Source organism: Ranitomeya imitator, chromosome 9 (genome assembly GCF_032444005.1).
Source record: "Ranitomeya imitator isolate aRanImi1 chromosome 9, aRanImi1.pri, whole genome shotgun sequence".
NCBI classification, from domain to species: Eukaryota; Metazoa; Chordata; class Amphibia; order Anura; family Dendrobatidae; genus Ranitomeya; species Ranitomeya imitator.
Window position 1 is genome coordinate 87844004 of NC_091290.1, and position 20762 is coordinate 87864765.

The 20762-nt window shown below is 43.3% G+C and overlaps 1 protein-coding gene across 4 annotated transcripts in view; it reads left to right on the forward strand.

Annotated features, from left to right (window-relative positions):
* Window positions 1-20762, forward strand: part of TCP11L1 (t-complex 11 like 1) — a 142327-nt gene that overhangs the window by 42058 nt on the left and 79507 nt on the right. For all 4 annotated transcript variants that reach the window (XR_011315241.1, XR_011315242.1, XM_069739281.1 and 1 more), the window contains exons 2-3: window positions 17350-17510; window positions 18271-18403. Coding sequence is in view for 2 of the 4 variants with exons in the window: in XM_069739281.1 (XP_069595382.1) it covers window positions 17354-17510; window positions 18271-18403 (290 nt within the window). In the remaining 2 variants the exon portion in view is untranslated. The remainder of the gene's footprint in view (window positions 1-17349; window positions 17511-18270; window positions 18404-20762) is intronic.

Consider the following 20762-nt stretch of genomic DNA (forward strand, 5'->3'; position numbering starts at 1 on the left):
TTTGGAAACTAGACCCCCCATGGAACTTATCTAGATGTGTGGTGAGAACTTTGAATGCCCAAGTGCTTCACAGACGTTTAGAATGCAGAGTCGTGAAAATAAAAAATATTTTTTTTTTCCACAAAAAAGATATTGTAGCCCCCAAGTTTTTATTTTCACAAGGGTAACAAGAGAAATTGGACCCCAAAAGTTGTTGTCCAATTTGTCCTGAGTATGCTGGTACCCAATATGTGGGGGTAAACCACTGTTTGGGCGCACGGCAGAGCTCGGAAGGAAGGATCGCCGTTTTGGAATGCAGACTTTGATAGAATGGTCTGCGGGCATTATGTTGCGTTTGCAGAGCCTCTGATGTACCTAACCAGTAGAAACCCTCCACAAGTGACCCCATTTTGGAAACTAGACCCCCCAAGGAACTTATCTAGATGTGTGGTGAGAACTTTGAATGCCCAAGTGCTTCACAGAAGTTTAGAATGCAGAGTCGTGAAAATAAATTTTTTTTTTTTTCCACAAAAAAGATATTGTAGCCCCCAAGTTTTTATTTTAACAAGGGTAACAGGATAAATTGGACCACTAAAGTTGTTGTCCAATTTATCCTGAGTATGCTGATGCCCCATATGTGGGGATAAACCACTGTTTGGGCGCACGGCAGAGCTCGGAAGGGAAGGAGCGCCGTTTTGGAATGCAGACTTAGATAGAATGGTCTGTGGGCGTTATGTTGCGTTTGCAGAGCCCCTGATGTACCTAAACAGTAGTAACCCCCCACAAGTGACCCCGTTTTGGAAACTAGACCCCCCAAGGAACTTATATAGATGTGTGGTGAGAACTTTGAATGCCCAAGTGCTTGACAAAAGTTTATAATGCAGAGTCATAAAAAAAATATATATATATTTTTCCACAAAAAGGATTTTGTAGCCCCCAAATTTTTATTTTCACAAGGGTAACAAGAGAAATTGGACCCCAGAAGTTGTTGTCCAATTTATCCAGAGTATGCTGATGCCCCATATGTTGGGGTAACCCACTGTTTGGGCGCACGGCAGAGCTCAGAAGGGAGAGAGCACCATTTGACTTTTTGAGCGCAAAATTGGCTATCGTGTTTGGAGACCCCCTGATGTACCTAAACAGTGGAAACCCCCCAATTCTAGCTCCAACCCTAATCCCAACACACCCCTAACCCTAATCCCAACCTGATCCATAATCCTAATCACTAACCCTAACCATAATCACAACCCTTACCCCAAAACAACCCTAATGTCAACCCTAACCATAACCCTAATCAAAACCCTAAATCCAACACACCCCTAATCCTAATCTCAACCCTAACCTCAAACCTAACCCTAATCCCAATACACCCCTAATCACAACCCTAACCTTAACCCTAATCCCAAACCTAACCCTAATCCCAAGCGTAACCCTAATGCCAACCATAACCCTAATACCAACCCTAATCCAAACTCTAACCCTAACTTTAGCCCCAACCCTAACCCTAGCCCTAAGGCTACTTTCACACTTGCGTTGTTTGGCATCCGTCGCAATCCGTCGTTTTGGACAAGAAACGGATCCTGCAAATGTGCCCGCAGGATGCGTTTTTTGCCCATAGACTTGTATTGCCGACAGATCGTGACGGATGGCCACACGTCGCGTCTGTCGTGCACTGGATCAGTTGTGTTTTGGCGGACCGTCAGCACAAAAAAATGTTCAACGTAACGTTTTTTGTACGTCGCATCCGCCATTTCAGACCGCGCATGCGTGGCCGTAACTCCGCCCCCTCCTCCCCAGGACATAGATTGGGCAGCGGATGCGTTGAAAAACTACATCCGCTGCCCACATTGTGCACAATTTTCACAACGTGTGTCGGTATGTCGGGCCGATGCATTGCGGCGGCCCCGTACCGACGTAAGTGTGAAAGAAGCCTAACCCTAAATTTAGCCCCAACCCTAACTCTAAATTTAGTCCCAACCCTAACCCTAAATTTAGCCCCAACCCTAACCCTAAATTTAGCCCTAACCCTAATCCTAGCCCTAACCCTAGCCCTAACCCTACCCCTAACCCTACCCCTAACCCTACTCCTGACCCTACCCCTGACCCTACCCCTAACCCTACCCCTAACCCTAATTTTAGCCCCAACTGCTCTTCTCCTGCCGGCCGGCAGATGGAGACAGATGGCGGGCGCACTGCGCATGCGCCCGCCATTTTCTTTTGCCGGCAGCCAGGAGGAGCAGTAGGAGGACCCAGGGACACAGGTGAGTATGGCAGGGTCCCCGAATCCCCCTATTTCTCTGTCCTCTGATGTGCGATCACATCAGAGGACAGAGAATTACACTTTGACTTTTTTTTTTTGCGGTCGCCGGTAAACAGTTAATTACCGGCGATCGCAAAACAGGGGTCGGTAAAACCTACCCCGATCATGCTCTTTGGGGTCTCTGCTACCCCCGGCAGCCGAGACCCCAAAGATTCTCGCGGGGGCGGGCGCACTGCGCATGCGCCCGCCATTTTGAAGATGGCGGCGCCCACCGGGAGCCACGAGGAGCATCGGGGGAGACAGGTGAGTATTGGGGGGCTACCTGGGACCCCTTTTCTCTGTCCTCCGATGTGCGATCACATCGGAGGACAGAGAAATTAAAAAGAGATCGCGTTTTGTTTTTTTTTGCGATCGCCGGTAAACGGTTAATTACCGGCGATCGCAAATGCGGGGTGGGTAAAAAAAACCCCGAATCATGTTCTCTGGGGTCTCGGCTATCCCCGGCAGCCGAGACCCCGGAGAAAATCCGACTCTGGGGGGCGCTATTTACTTTTTCCACAGCGCCGTTAATTAACGGCGCTGTGGTTTAAGTACCCTTAGCGGCCGCCGTTAAAAGGCGTATCGGCGGTCGCTAAGGGGTTAAACAAGAATGGGCGGTCATCAGTCAGGATTTGGCCCAGAAACTGATAGCTGCCATTGTGAATTGCAGAAGTCTTGAAAAATAAGGGTCAACACTGTAAATATGGAGTCTTTCCATAAACTTGACGTATTTTTAAATAAGATTTAAAAATGTCTAAAATGCTTATCATTGTACTGCATTAACCAGAGAAACATTTTACTAAATAAAGGATCTAAAAGCAATGAAGCAGCAAACATTGTGAAAGAAAAAATCTGTGTCTGTCAACTTTTGGCAATGGCTGTATAGCCCTGAGGAAGGAATCAATCTGAAATGTACGTTGGGGAGGGCAGACGTACCACTGGGCTCTCTGCGTAAAATTTACCAGGTAATGACCGTTTATGTGACATGGTGTCTTGGTTCACTGATGATTAGTATGCATTATTCCATCATATTATCTTGCTACTTAGGGCCAATGCTTTTGTGTTCCCATTATTTTCATGATACAAATTGCCTATGTCGTACATCATGCCCCTATGTATTTCTCTGTACATGAATGCAAATTGTCTCTTCAGAGAGGAAGAGGACTAGAACTCTAGTGCCACCTATTGGAAGTAGCAATCCTAACAGTCAATGTCGACCCTTTATCGAGCCTTGTCACATGACTTAGGATAAAAGCCAAACCAGAATCTCAATTTGCAGACACTGTGTTTCGGGGCACTGCCCCTCGCCAGTGCAAAGTGGAGATCTGGTTTGGCAGATTGAGAGGCGTCTGACCGGCATCCAAGAAGTATTGTTTCTCCTTGCGGAGAGTGACATGTTAAGCATGTCGAGGTGAGGACACTTAAAGGTGCAATGCTCCTCTGGGAAATATGCAAATTGTCTCTTGAGAGAGGAAGAGGACTAGATTTCTAGTGCCAGCTATTGGAAGTAGCAATCCTAACAGTCAATGTCGACCCTTTAACGATCCTTGTCACATAACTTAGGATAAAAGCCAGAACCCAGAAACACAGCGTCTGCAAATTGAGATTCTGGTTTGGCTTTTATCTTAAGTCATGTGACAAGGCTTGGATCTCTGTACATATAATAATAATAATAATAATAAATAATCTTTATTTTTATATAGCGCTAACATATTCCGCAGGGCTTGACAGTTTGCACACATTATCATGAATATCATTTTATCCCTTGTCTGTCGTGACTTGTCAGTTTGCTTTTAAAATAAGGAATTAATAAACATTATATATTTTTATGACCTTGTGATCATCCTTTTGATGGTTCACCCCATCTCTCTCTTTTTAATGGCTGTATAGTGCAGGTGAAGTATAAAGTCGCATTTATTGCTAACATGTCTGCCTGCCCTATTCAAAAATAAATCCTAATGATCAGAGTACCTCCCCAAAGTGATTAATCATCTTACCCTAATGCCTCACATACAACAACCTTATAATTATACAATAATGATACATCTTGTGTATATCATTAGATATATATAGAAAAGCATTTAGTAGTTTGATATAACCTATTATTCTTGAGATAGTCTTGAACCCAATTCCATATATCAAAACCATCTGTAAAAAATAGTGTATACTAATTATGAGAAGGGCATTGCTATCTAAGGGCTCTTTCACACGTACTGATATTTCTAGAACTGGAAAAACCAGTACTGGAGATATCAGTGTCAATTTGTTTAATACTCGTGTCAACCATGTGCCGCATCAGTATCACACATTCCGGCGCCTGGGAATCAGCAGTACGGTTAGCGGTGTTCCCCGGTGCTGAAGACGGCTCACATCACTGTCCCCTGCTTGTGCTGCGATCAGCGTTAGCAGGGGAGAATGTTGAGAGCTGTATTTAACTGATAACACTGAGAGCAGGCTCCTGCACTATAAATAAATTTAAAAAAAAAGTTGGTTCCCCTGTATTTTTGATAACCAGCCTGGCAAAACTGACAGCTGCGTGCTGCCACCCTCAGCTGTCATTGTCAACAAGACTTGTTACTAAGAATGGAGGGGTCCCCACGCTATATTTTTTAATTATTAAAATAAATAATTTTTATAAACGGTGTGGGGTACCCTTCGCTTTTGACACCCAGACAAGCTAATGCAGACAGCTGAGGCTGGTATTCTCAGTCTGTTAAGCGGCCATGGATATTGCCCCCCAAGCCTAAAAATAGCAGCCTGCAGCTGCCCCAGAAAAGGCCTTTTTGTATTATCTGGTGACATCAAGCCCACGTCTTGGTAATGGAGAGGCATCTATAAGAAAACTATACTAAATGTGGAATTCGCTGTAATTGTGCTGACTCAAAGAATAAAGCTGCCTTAAATTTTACCACATGCGGAACTGCCTAAAAAAAATCCTGAATTGTTGGTTTTTGTTCATTCTGCCTCCTAAAAATCGGAATAGAAAGCGATGAAAAAATGTAATGTGGCCAAAAATGGTATCAATAAAAACGACAACTTCTCCCACAAAAAAAGCCTTCACATGACTTTTGTCCGAAATCTAGAAAAATTATAGCTATCAAAATATGGCAATGCAATAAAAAGCGTTTTTTAGTGTGTGACAGCAGCCAAACATATATAACCGATATAAATCAGGTATCGTAGTGATCGCTGCTGTTGATTTGTTGATTCTGTCTCCCAAAGATTGCAGTAAGGCTTGGCTCACATTTATCTTGCACTCTATGCTGAGTGTTTACATCGGGGTTTCCGTATAAATCTTTGAAATACGTGATTCAGACAGAACCCCCCACCCAAAGAATCCCTACAATGAGGCAGATAGAGGCACTGTGGATGCTCTCTGCCTGTGATCTGGCAGTGTCCGTCTTTTTAGTCATGCATAAGTTTAGTCGGCCACAGTTCTGTGCACCTCTGAAAAAGAAACCGGTGAAAGAGGCCAACCGGAGCCCAGAGTAACTCTGCTTCCCTTTGGGGTTTCATCTGAATAACGTCACTAGGAGATTTAGATGTAAACTCAGCGGGCTCAGCGTAGAGCGCAGGATAAATGTGATCCCAAATGTTATGCAAAATGTTCCCAACAAAAGCTTTAACTCAATTCGCAAAAAAAGCAAGTCTCCACTCAGGTCCGCCATCTGTTAACGGAAATTTAGGGGGCTTCCACGTTACTGATGGCACAAAGGTTCTGGAAAAGCAAAATGGCTCCTCACTTCCCAAAAGAAAATCGGCAAGTTCTGCACTCCCAAATCCAAGTTCCCCCTCCCTTCTGAGCTAATTTACAGGAGCGTATCTCCAGAAGCTTGAGCTGGGCACCACAACATGCTTATTGTTACAGAACTGCAGCACAGAACTAGGATAGAAGGGGGAAAACTGACCCTGTACTGAGACTAGGCTGATACCCTACGATGGAGTGGGCTTCCCATTCCTTGCGAATAAACCCACCGATGATCCTAGGTTAAACTCAGCGAAGACCTATTGATAAGGGGAAGGAAGTCCCTAAAAGATCTAAGGACTGGTATAAAAACAGGTCACCTCCTAATAGGAAACACAGAGAAGGATGAAGAAACCAACTGAAAACAGAAACTAAAGATAGCAGAACCAGAGGTCCCAGAACTGCATAAAATCAAACACAGAAAGCTGTCAAAGCACCTAGCCAGAACTCTATCGGATTAACACTGTTGTCCAGCAAGGAATGCGAGGCAGGTGCTGGGTAATAAAGTGTGATCCAATCACCTGACCTAAGACTACCCAGCACCAGGAGAAAAAGACCAATAGCCAGAAAACCACAACAAGATGGCGGATGGTCAAAACAAAACAGACTCTAACAGTACCTCCCTAAGGGGATACTCCGGATCCTCTTGGCCAAGCCTTATTTGGAAATCTGTGAAAAGCCTTAATCAGCCTTGAGGCTGAGACATCCACAGCTTTCACCCAAAAATTATCCTCGGGACCGAAACTCTTCCAGGACACGAGATTCTGCAAACTTCCTCTGTGCCACCTGGAATCTAAAATGTGTGAAATATCAAACTCGCCATCCTCATCAACTGGGGAACAGTCGGCGTCGCCTCCTTATCTGGTGTGTCAACTTTTTCAGTAAAGATACATGAAAAACTGAATTAATTCTCCAGGACGAGTGGATGTCTAATCTCACCGCTGCCGAGTTGACAAACTGAACCACTTTGAAGGGTCCTTCAAACTTAGGCTCCAGTTTTTTAGAAGGGATCTTCAAACGCAGATTCCTAGAGGACAACCAGACCACATCCCCAACTGCAAACAATGCCTCCCTTCTTTTCTTGTCAAAATATTTCTTTGACCTCCTATTTGCCTCTTTCAGATTATGGCGTACATTGGTTCAAACCCTGTCTAAATTTCCAGAAAAACTCTCCTCATGTACCGCTTCCCCAATGTTTGAAAATGGACCGAAAGATGGATGCCTCCCTGTACAGCAAAAAAAAGAACACCCAGCCGAGGAAGACGTATGATTATTAAGAGCAAACCAGCTAGAGGTAGATATTCCGACCACATCTCCTGATTGTCTGTCTGCTACAAAACATCTCAAAAACTGCTCAACATCCTGGTTCTTCCTTTCGGTCTTGTCTGTCCATTGGACTCCGGATGATAACCTGACGAAAATGGCAAATGAACCTTTAATCTGTCACAAAAAGCATGCCAAAAGCGAGCCACAAACTTTGGTCCTCTATCGGAAACAATGTCCGTGGGAACCCCATGGAGCCTGACAATTACTTTCACAAATGTCTTAGCTAGAGTCTTGGCGCAGGGTAATTTATTGAATGGGACCAGATGACACATGTTACTTAACCGGTCCACAACAACCCAGATGACAGAAAAACCCTCAGAGACCGGCAGATCAGTTATAAAATTCATAGCAAGATGTGACCATGGTGAACTAGGAACCTCCAAAGGGCACAGCAACCCTGCAGCCGGGGCATGTGAGGCCTTCGACCTAGCGCACACAGTACACTGAAGCACCCACTTGATGATTTCTCTTTGCCACCCTGGCCACCAAAAACTTTGACCGACCGACTTTCTAGTTTCCGAAATCCCTGGATGACCCGCCAACTAAGACTCATGACATTCAGCAAACAAAGCTCTCCGCAAGGCTCTAGGCAGAAATAATTTACCATACGGAGTGATAGTTGGTGCAGCATTCTGGGCCTCTAGGATGCTACTCTCCATCTCAGAACCCTATGCTGCCACCAACACCCCTCTCTGCAAAATACATTCCTCCTTCTCAGTATTAACTGCTGGACAGAAACTACGAGACAAAGCATCCACTTTAACATTCTTTGTCCCATGGATATATGTGACGGAGAAATGAAACCGGGCAAAAACAGTGCCCACCTAGCATGACGGGCATTCAAACGTTTAGCAGCATCCAGATATATCAGATTCTTATGATCAGTAAAAACCTGTATCGGATGTCTAGCCCCCTCCAAAAAATGTCGCCAATGCTCAAACGTGAATTTAATAGCCAGCAACTCTCTGTTCCCAACCTCATAGTTGAGCTCAGTCACCGAACATTTTTTAGAAAAGAAAGCACAGGGATGCACCCCATCCTCTCCCTTCTGGGACAGAACTGCCCCCACCCCTACTGAAGAGGCATCAACCTCTACCAGAAATGGCTTGGCCTCATCCATCTGGATCAAAACGGGAGCAGAGCTAAACCTCTCCTTGAGAGGCTCAAAAGCCTTAACAGCCTCAGAGGACCATTGGACAGTATTAGAACCTTTCTTGGTGAGATCAGTTATAGGTTTAGCGATCACAGAAAAATTCTTAATGAATTTTCTGTAGTAATTAGCAAACCCTAAAAATCTCTGAACCGACTTCAAACATTCAGGCCTAGGCCACTCCAGCACAGCCTGAACCTTCACCAGGTCCATCTCAAACCCATCACTGGAGACAAGATACCCCAAAAAACTCCTCTTCTGTACCGCAAACTCGCATCTCTGCATTTTAGCAAAGAGTGAGTTTTCGCTCAAAATCTGTAGAACATAGTAACATAGTTAGTAAGGCTGAAAAAAGACATTTGTCCATCCAGTTCAGCCTATATTCCATCATAATAAATCCCCAGATCTACGTCCTTCTACAGAACCTAATAATTGTATGATACAATATTGTTCTGCTCCAGGAAGACATCCAGGCCTCTCTTGAACCCCTCGACTGAGTTCGCCATCACCACCTCCTCAGGCAAGCAATTCCAGATTCTCACTGCCCTAACAGTAAAGAATCCTCTTCTATGTTGGTGGAAAAACCTTCTCTTCTCCAGACGCAAAGAATGCCCCCTTGTGCCCGTCACCTTCCTTGGTATAAACAGATCCTCAGCGACATATTTGTATTGTCCCTTTATATAGTTATACATGGTTATTAGATCGCCCCTCAGTCGTTTTTTTTCTAGACTAAATAATCCTAATTTCGCTAATCTGTCTGGGTATTGTAGTTCTCCCATCCCCTTTATTAATTTTGTTGCCCTCCTTTGTACTCTCCCTAGTTCCATTATATCCTTCCTGAGCACCGGTGCCCAAAACTGGACACTGTACTCCATGTGCGGTCTAACTAGGGATTTGTACAGAGGCAGTATAATGCTCTCATCATGTGTATGATGATCAACATCACGGACTCTCCGCCAATGCGACTCCAGATCAGGTGAATAGATCAAAATATCATCCAAATAATTGACCTCAGAATGTCATTAATGAAATTTTGAAAAAACGCAGGCGCATTAGTAAGGCCAAAATGCATCACCAGACACTCAAAATGACCTTCCGGGGTATTAAAGGTTGTCTTCCATTCATCGCCCTCCTTCACCCGCAGCAAATTATATGCCCCACGAAGGTCAATCTTAGAGAACCACTTTGCACTGGTTAGTTAGTTAAACAAATCCGGAATTAGCGGCAACGGGTAAGGATTGCGCACAGTGATCTTATTAATCTCCTGAAAATCCAGGCATGGCCTAAGGCCCCCCATCCTTCTTTTTGACAAAAAAGAATCCTACAACCACAGGGGACTTAGAGGGTCTTATATGACCTGCAGCTAAACTAGTCTGTTGTTATTCTTTTAATGCCTTCCACTCAGGAATCGTCAGATTAAATAAACGACTCTTAGGAAGTGTGGCCCCTGGGACGAAATCAATAGCGCAGTCGTAATCGCTATAGTGTGGTAGAGCTTGCGACTCAACCTCCAAAAATACCCTCCAGAAATCCTGAATGGCTTCAGGTAGCTCCTTCTTCACAGCAACAATGTGAACATTACAACGATTACCATAACACCCCTGACCCCAGGACCTTAAAGTACTAGACGACCAGTCCAGCAAAGGATTGTGCATTTTTAACCAGGGTAAACCCAGGACGACTGGGCAAGGTAATTTATCAAGGACAAACAAGTCTATACACTCCTGATGTTCCATATTCACAATCAGTGGGATCCAGGTAACCTTTCGAGAAATACACCAATGTTCCAGAGGAGTGTTATCAATAGCCACAACAGGAATAGTAGATGACAATGGTTCAGAATCAAACTTCTATTTGTCTAGGAATTGTTGATCAAATTAAGTGCAGAACCACAATCCACCATTACCTGAAAATCAATGGAATGACCATGATATGTGGTATTACCAGAAAAAAAAAACTCCTGCAGACCATAAAAACGCGATAAGAACTGGAGTGTTACTCCTACTGACCTTTTTTTTCCCCTCCTTATGCGAACCTCACATTGCTTAATAAAATGGTCAACCTTACCACAATACAAGCATAGCCCTTCAGCGAACCTCTTCTCCCTCTCCTGGGAACGAGAGGACATCACCCCAAATTGCATTGGTTCCCTGCTGTTGACGGGGCCATCCTGAAAGACTGAATCCAGCATAAGAGCCTTCTCTTCATTCCGTCTGTCTCTCAATCTTCTAACCACACAGATAGCTAACTGCATAGCAGTTTCCAAAGTATCAGGTGCAGGATATGCAATGAGCAAATCTTTAACTCTTTCACTCAGACCTTCTAAAAACTGACTCTTGAGTGCTGGGTCATTCCACCTGACATCTGTGGACCATCGTCTGAACAGGGTGCAATACCTCACAGCATCAACAGAGCCCTGTTTAAGCTTTCTGTGCTCTGCCTGCCTCAGCTGATGTGACCCGATCAGGATCATATAACAACCCCATATCAGAAAAAAATGCTTCTACTGATGTCAAACAAGGATCATCAGGATGTAATGAAAACGCCCAGATTTGGGGTTCACTTCGCAATAAAGACATAATAATCCCCACATGCTGTAATTCACTCCCTGAGGATCTGGGTCTAAGCCGAAAATATAGTTAACATGCATTTTTAAACGTAAAAAAATTCCTGCCGTTTACCAGAAAAAAACTCAGGTAATCCTACCTTAGGGTACGTGTCCACGTTCAGGATGGCCGGCAGTTTTGACGGAGTGGCGAACTCGCTCCGCCCCCTTCTGGAGACGAGATGATGCCTGATGTGTTCATTGCACACATCCGGAATCATCGCACCCCACACATAGGGCCCTATGCTATACCTTGCGGCGGCGCAGCGGCGCCGCACGGTAAACGGACATACTGCGATCTAAAAAGACGCACCGCATGTCCGGAGTCGCAGGGCCGCCGGATGCGTGTTACCACGCATAGTGGAGACGGGATTTCATTAAATCCCCTCCACTATGCTGTAACATCTGGACGTTGCGTGTTTGACGCTGCGTCTCTATGCAGCGTCAAACACGCAGCGTTTCCTGAACGTGGAAACATACCCTAAGGTTCTTCAGAGCGTGCTCCAGAGTAATAACTCACATGCTGTTGCAGGTTGGCTACTTCCGAAGTTAACCCTTGCAAGCACTGAGTTCTCTGAGGGGTCTAATTTCCCAAAGTATTGTCATTTGTGAGAGTTTTTCACTGTTTAGGCACATCATGGACTCTCCAAATGCGACATGGCATTGGCTAATTATTCCAGCAAATGTTACATTTAAAAAGTCCCTTCCGAGCCCTGCTGTGTGCCAAAACAGTGGTTTTCCCACCACATATGGGGTATCAGTGTACTCAGGAGAAATTGCACACCAAATTTGAAGTCCATTTTTTCCTGTTACCCTTGCAAAAATAAAAAAATTGTGTGTAAAGTAAAATTTATGTGAAAAAAGTTAAATGTTCATTTTTTTTCCTTCCCAATTGAATTAATTCCTGTGAAGCACCTGAATGGTTAATAAAAGTATTGAATGTTGATTTGAGCACCTTGAGAGGTGCAGTTTTTACAATGGTGTAATTTTTTGGTATTTTCTGTCATATACCATAAGCCCCTCAAAGTCAAGTGTGATATGGTCCCTAAAAAATATAAATAAAATATGATTTTGTAAATTTTGTTTGAAATATGAGAAATCGCTGGTCAACTTTTAATCATTATATCTTCCTAACAAAAAAAATTGATTTAAAAATTGTGCTGATGTAAAGTAGATGTGATAGATAATATTTATTAACTATTTTGTGACAAAACTCTGATTTAAAGACCTAAAGCTTAAAAGTTTGAAAATTGCTAAATTTTCCAAATTTTTGCCAAATTTCCAATATTTTCACAAATAAATGCAAGTCATATCGAGCAGATTTTATCACTAGCATGAACTACAATAAGTAGAATCAACCAAAAATGGTGCACTCTGGATGTAAGGATGGTGCTCAGAAGGAAAGTAAAGTAATACTGTAGAACAATGACCTTCGGCACTCAATATTCAAAACAGTTCTATTTTAAGATTTTTAGTTTAATTCACAGTCGACATGATAGAATATTACAGATATAGATCCATCCAACGTTTTTGGCATCATTGCCTTTATCAAGGGTATCTGCAGTAAGAATCTGTCCGCGAAATCCCCGATGGCATCATCGTCAACTCATGCAAATCAGCGTACGCGCCGCTTATTCCGACAGCGTCACTGTGTCTCTGAAGCCAGGTATACCTTTCCCGGCTTCAGACGCACACTACGCATGTCTGGAAGTTCTGAATATGGTTTCCGGTCATGGTCAGTGATCGTCTCTGAAGCCTGGTAACGAACGCCCCATCCAATAGTCAAAGCCCTAATTAGCATAGAAAAGCAGAAGTTATAAATGCTTTTTTATAGCATTTATTTCACTGAATTATGTTATACCGGGATGGTTAGGGAGAGAGTTTAATCGCACATAGCTCAATGCTGCTGGATTGGAGCGCATGGGGGACTTGACACGTTCTCTTTTAAGTTGAGCCTGTTGGTTTGGCACTCCACAACAGTCACGGTCTCTCATGTGTCCCCTCGGGAAAATTGCCCACATCTGATCTAGAGGATTGTCCAATGCACCCCTTACATTCAGGACCTCTTTAGTTTGAGAGTAGCACTTGCCTCTCCTTAGTGATTGGTTCTCCACCAGCCATAGTACATTGGGGAATGGAGTATGTGCAGTGTGTCTGACATCCCATGTTCATGGTCTAGAATATCCGGTCCCTGATCTCATGATAAATCTGCATTAATTATCTACAGATGTCATTTAGATATAAATGAAATGTGGGTTGTGTACCCCAGAGGAAACACAGATACAGTTGCCATAAACATGGGGTTGATCACCCACCTCCTCTCTTGTTTCTGAGCTATCCACTACTGATTTGGAGTTCACCTTTTTTTTCATTTATGCATTAATGATCCCTGTTCTGACTATACGGTTTCTGGTTCCAGCTGTTTTGCTTGGGATATTTTAGAAGCACCTTATTATGGCCTACCACATTGATTATGTTCGATTATCTTGTCTTGAAATATTGTCAGTCATTTTAGCATTAACGGTTAACTATATCTTCCTATTATATATAGGTACGTGCTCAGATATATTTAGGCTGTTTTCTGCTACATCATTTTGCCGCTCTAGTCGAACATTTCTTAAGCTCCTCCATTAGATCTTAAGGTACCGTCACACTAAACGATATCGCTAGCGATCCGTGACGTTGCAGCGTCCTGGCTAGCGATATCGTTCAGTTTGACACACAGCAGCAATCAGAATCCTGCTGTGATGTCGTTGGTCGCTGCAGAAAGTCCAGCACTTTATTTCGTCGCTGGACTTCCTGCTGACATCGCTGAATCGGCGTGTGTGACGCCGATTCAGCGATGTCTTCGCTGGTAACCAGGGTTAGGATGTTTACCCTGGTTACCAGCGTAAAAAAAAAATAAACCACTACATACTTCCCTTCCGCTGTCTGTCCCTCGGCGCTGTGCTTCTCTGCCCTGTGTAAGCACAGCGGCCGGAAAGCACAGCGGTGACGTCACCGCTCTGCTTTCCGGCCGCTGTGCTCACAGCCAGTACAAAGAGCGCCGAGGGACAGACAGCGGAAGGTAAGTATGTAGTGTTTGTTTTTTTTACTTTTAGGATGGTAACTAGGGTAAACATCGGGTTACTAAGCGTGGCCCTGCGCTTAGTAACCCGATGTTTACCCTGGTTACCGGCATCGTTGGTCGCTGGAGAGCGGTCTGTGTGACAGCTCTCCAGCGACCAAACAGCGACGCTGCAGCGATCCGGATCGTTGTCTGGATCGCTGCAGCGTCGTTTAGTGTGAAGGTACCTTTACTAATTGAGTTGAAGCCTATGTGACGAAAACAAACTTGCTTGGGGATCAATGCACTCCACGCAAATAATTATTTAGGCACTTTTGCATGGGCCATATAAACGCCCATACCTGAACTTCTGAGCTGAGTAAATGTGTCCACTGATCGGAGAACAAATAGGGATGTGCTGCTAATAATAATCTGTATGTTAATATATGATTATATTATATAATCTGATCACACAGTGGCAGTGATTGCCATCAGATCGCTATATCACGTGCCACACTTGTTGCAGATTAAGATCTGTCAGTATGAAAGGACCCTTCCCCAACTCTGTGTGAGGGAAGATGTCCGCTCACCTGAAGTGGCTGATATGCTGCATCGCTGTACCTGTTTAAAAGGAGTGGCCCCATGTAGCATGGATTCTGGAAAACCTTGTGGCCATTATCATGAAAACCGTGCTGACTTTCATGTTGGCGTGGTGAGAGCCATGTCTCAGCTGCTTTGCGGGCACTACATGGAACCATGTCTCCAACATTATGCTTGTCAATGCCATAGCAGGTATGGCATGATGGCCAGTGCTGGGGAATGCCACATAGCACAATGGTTGAGCAGAGATGTTGTAAAGCAGCGATTATTAATTATTTCTGAAAGCATGAGAAGTAAAGCTTGATTGAAAATCCAGACAAACGCAACTACAGCAAAATTATTGTGACGCGCACAAACTGTATTCAGGTTTTTCCTTCAGTCCTATTGCCACCTCCTCTGCTTCAACGAGTCCTGTTGAAGCGCAGGAGGCATGAAACTGCCATTGTTCAGAGTGTATCTTGTGAGTACCTTCCTGCGGGCATGTTTTAATCAAGAGTGCCAATAAAGGAAGTTTTTACAAAGTACCGGTGAGTGCAACCAGGTTTCTTCTATGGATATTATTTGCACAGCTTTTTTCATGGTCTGCACCCAGGCATTCTGGGGCAAGGTGTAAATCACAGTCAGCTAGCCTCAGGCGTCACAGCAGTGCCTGTTTTCTTCCTGTTACTAGCACAAGATTAGTAGCTAAGGCTGGTTTCTCATTTGCGGATGGAGTGCTGCGTACGTCCTCCATGAAGCTCCGCCCACCGCCGCACCTCCTCCGGTCACCTCCGCCTATGTCGGCATGCAGCGTGCGTACCCTATCTTTACCATTAGGGACGCAGGCCATGCTGATGTATGCGGATGCCTCCGCATGCGTCCTTTTGACGGTGCGGCGACCGCACTAAATTGCAACTCATTGCGTTCGGTGCAGGTCACCGCACCGTCAAAACGACGCATGCGGAGGTATCCGCATACATCGGCATGGCCTGCGTACCTAATGGTAAAGATAAGGTAGGCACGCCGCATGCCGACGTAGACAGAGCTGACCAGAGGAGGTGCGGTGGTGGGTGGAGCTTCACGGAGGACATACGAAGCCCTCCATCCGCAAATGTGGAACCAGCCTAAGCCCTGTCGTCCAATATCAGTATTTGTCCTCACAAATGTTCTTGAGGATGAATGGACAAAAACTCCTTGAGACGAAATCTTGTAGAAATCCTTCTCAGAAGAGAGAAAGCTGTTATAGGTGCAAACGGGAGACTTCATCCATATTCCGCCTGTAGATCTAGAATGGTATGTCATTAATGCAGCAAATTGGAAAAAAATGCTCTCCAAACAGCATTAACATGCTATAAAAAAATTACTGTGTGCAATTTGTTTTAGTACAATTTCAATAACCATTTCATATTTTGCATATTACCATATACAGATGAAATGTCCTTAATCCTTGTTTGGCAATTGTAAACCTTTTTTCTTAGCACACATGCCTCCAATATGATATCCAGACACCAAGACCCAGGAGCAGCCTGTTCCAAATGCACGGACTTAGGCTACATTTCAGAGGGGACACCTCCTTTTTTCAGCAGGTCATAAACACTCCTGTAGGAGTAATGTGTTGGTGCAGCAATATTTTTTCTGGAAACTTGATTGGAGCTCACGCAGTTGCTGTATGCTCATCCACCTGGGGCTCAGACACCGGCCTCGCCCTGGCCTCACATCAAGGAAAATAGAAAAAATTTGAGTCCAGCTCAACAGGACTGGCTTTTCCTTTTCTTTTTCAAAAGAAATTATAGTGCATACAAAAGAAAAATGTACATGGTCGACATGACCCAGTCGACGCGTTTCGACTGCACTAGGCAGTGTTACTCATGACTCATTAGTAAGACTTCCTAGTGCAGTCGAAACGCGTCGACTGGGTCATGTCGACCATGTACATTTTTATTTTGTATGCACTATAATTTCTTTTGACAAAGAAAAGGAAAATCCAGTCCTGTTGAGCCGGACTCAAATTTTTTTCTATTTTCCTTAATATTTTTTGTGTTTTGAAATTTTTAGGTACTAATATGTCCATAGCTTTTAAAGCAGCGTCCCTTTCTAAATACGGTATATACTTTTCCAGGGGCATAAATGGAGTGAAAATATCACTCCTCCTGTGATCCCCCCACTCCTCCAGCTCCGACCCTGTGAGTTGGCCTCATTGGAACCAGAAGTGATGATGAGACTGTTCTGTCACAGGAACGCTGAGGCCTGTGATTGGCTGCAGTGGTTAGGCTATCAGAATTACGCATCATCAGAAAAACATGTGATGAAATGCAGTTCTAGTCACCAGACTGCAGCAACCCATTAGAAGACTTTGTGGTCCTGTGGCAGAAGATGAGTGATGTCATCCTTTCTGGTGTTCGTACAGGCCACAGGGTGGGTTGGGGGCTGCCCTGGATAACTGGGGTGATATTAGGAGAGAATGCCTTTTTTATTTTCACTATATCCATGCATCAGTAAAACTTTTCAGCTTGTACAACCCCCTTTAAGAATATAGTGTAAAGTTTTTAGACCGTCATGGAGCGGCATTGAGCTTTGTATTATGGGAGATAATCTTGCCTGCCTTTGCTTGACATTACAGGATCATGCCTCTTGAACCTGATAAATCAGAGCCTGCAGAAGAATCATCAGATGAACCCAGCAGAGCTGGTCGCAGCAACACTGCAGATGTCTCCGAGGAATCCATGCGGAAGAGGATCCGGCAGAGCACCCTAAGTCCGCACAGACAGAACATCCCACAGGGTGAGTGTTACTTCTCTTCCAGCTAAGGCCATTTGTATAATCAGTGGCCATTAGACGAGTTGTGCACTCGCCTCACATGTCTAATACTTGTGTTCCCCATCAGAGAATGATTCCTTGGAGCTGTGTACTCCATTTTTCCTCCTGGAAATTTATGAATAATTTGCCTCCTTTGTGGTATTATTCTTCTTGCCAATGGGGTATTTCCAAAGTCCGACCTTGTCCAGTCAGAACTCTCTGGTTGTGTAAAGATACGTATTTGACCATCCATCTAGATGCCAGAGACGCTGTTAGCAACAATTAAAGAGTCACATAGCTGAAATTGTAGTTATTGCAGATGGATGTGAGCTGTATACTACAACCAGTGACCACTGCAGATGGCCAGGGCTTTTCCCATCTGTGCTCTGCTTCCATTACAGCAACACATTTTCTGATGCAATTTCCAAAAAACTATTAAGGTTCCACACTGTCCCCATGTGCAGTGGCCACATGATTTTCCAAAATGAACGTCTACCTGGCAATATCCTTATAGCTTTTAGAGGCGGCAGCCGGTGGGGTAGTCACATACATAGCATTATTTTTTTTTGTTGTTGTTGCTTCAGGACCATTAGTTTCCCAACAAAAATTGCTCTATAACTATTGTCTTATTACAGGTTTGACATATGCCATAAGCAAAGTCAATCTAATGGTCCTATTGTTTTGTTTAACAAGCAGCAGAATGTTGGCTCCAGACATATTACTGACTTCATTGTGTGTCTTGCAGCCAGCCCACCTCGCTTTGTCTCCGTGGAAGAACTGATGGATGCAGCTAAAGGGGTCACCAACATGGCTTTGGCTCATGAGATTGTGGTCAATGGAGGTTTTCAAATCAAACCTGCAGAGTTGCCTCAGGGAAGGTAAGATTTGATGCCATCCACACAATCACCTTCTCAGAACTGTAGTTGTAACTTAAACCAAAAATTTTTACATAATTTTCATAAAGAGCTTTAACTAATTGTTGCCTTTTATAGTACCATTGCCTCTTTATTTGTAAGAGTGATTGAGGCAATTTTAGCGACCAGGGTCCAGATGCTTTTTTTCATAGTACATATCCCATATTGCTCTGCCTCTGCATGTCATCTGTGTGACTAATACTGAAGCTTTTATGTAAAATGGCACAAATACGATGCTCATTGCACAGTTCACATATTTGGGGTTCAAATGTCTACAGCTTAATCTGTATACTTCAGTTACAATAATTTGGACATAAAGATCATCATAGTATGCAGCTAATGAATTCTTTTGAGAACCCTATTAGAAGTGAAAAAAGAACAAAAACGGAACATTCTGAAGAAAATAGAGGAGCAAGAGAAACCGACTACAACCTAAAATGTGTCTATATAAATGCACAAAGCATAGGAAACAAACAAGGAGAATTGGAGCTGCTAACACAGGAAGAGATATGTCATTTGCATCACTGAAACTTGGTGGGATGGTACATATGATTGGAATACAAACCTTGAAGGCTACAACTTATTTATTAGAAGCAGAATTAACAAGAAGGGACGAGATGCTGCATTATATGTTAAGAAAGATCCAATCTTCAGAGAATGGTAGCTCTGCAGAAACTGTTTGGGTAAGAATACATTAGTCTTTAGAAATACCCTGGTTTAGGGAAAGAGGGAAAAGAAACAAGTGCAGCGCTTCCTCTGAGCGTAATACGTTTTTACCAACAGTTAAAAAAAAAATTATTTTAACTGTGGTTATGCTCACCTTTTATTGGTAAGAAATGCACGTTGAGATTCTCAAGGAATTAATTCTTTAGGCAACTCTTCTCCGTATGTTGTATAATCCAATAAGGTGTGCAGCTCACTTTGGAGAACTATGTGTTGATCCTGCTTCGAATCCACATGGGTGGCGACTTCAAAGGAAAAATAAACTCCAAGCAAATGTGGCGCTAAGCTCCTACGGATTTTTCGAATGCATCCACTTCCAGTGAAAAAATGTTAATAAAAATTCATTTATTTTCTCAAAATAAAAAAATAAAATATATTTGTAAAATATTTTTAAAATACAGTACTTGTCCCTTCTGATGCATGACATAAAGGAGATGCCCCAGTTATTGCTGTTAAGAGAATCTATTAATTTACAGGCTTCTTCCTCTGTCCCGGCCCAGAAAATGATCAAATCATCTATATATCTACGGTATAATATTATTTTTTCTTTGTATTCAGATGCATACAACAGCGATGAGGACTTGAAACGCCCCATAAAGAGTTTTGCGAAACTTGGCGCTACCCGAGTCCCCATCGCTGTACCGAGGCACTGCAAATAGAGTTTACCAGGAGAAAAGAACTTTTGTCAACAATCACTTCATCGAGACTACCCACATTAAGAGAGAATCTTGAAGAGACTCCATTGGATTTGGAAGGTAAAAAAATAATCAATCGACTGTTCTCGGACTTTGAGAAAATAATGAAAAATGAAATCCGACATCAATTAGATGCTGAATTTTTAAAGATTTGTGCACAGTAAAGAATCATACCGAAAGGTTTAAGGATTTATTTTAAAAGCACTTTTCCGGGGGATCAGTTTTTTTCTGAAAGTTGGGATAAGATCCTGGACTCGTGCTCTTATAATCTGATGGACATCTTAGTACAAAAGCGGAGTGCACTAGCAAAGATATCAGCAGACCAGTGCTGTGATATACTTACAAAACTTAAACGGTTTGAAAAACGTTCTTATTATGATACTGTAAACAAGGATGTAACTAGGAAATTAAGATTATTTGAGAATGATTTAATGGAAGCAAAAACTAAGAAATTTCGTAGGGACTCAGAAAGTATCCATCCATCAGCAAACAAGGGAAAGTTTCAAGCCCCTATAGAGCCCCCTACTGGAAAACAAACCGGACATATAAATATAAATGTAGAAAAACTGAAGGACAAACCCGAAAATCAGAGGGTAAAAATTAAAGATAAAAAGGGAATAAAAAACAAGGAAGCCAGTTTTAGGGTAGATGATACGCTTGAGGAGAGAATGAATTTGATAAATTTTACAACAGATCAGGAGTCACCAAAGCCAAGTACATCTGGGAAGGGAAATAAGCCCCTATCATTGCTCAGCCAACATTGCTCAGCCCGGACAAAAGAAATCCGGTGAACATTTCTACACCGGTATTGACGCACCTTCACTATCCCACTTATGGTGTAAGACAAGAAAACTCCACTTTGTCCAATGTATCCTCCTCTAACCCTGTACATCCATCCTCAAACA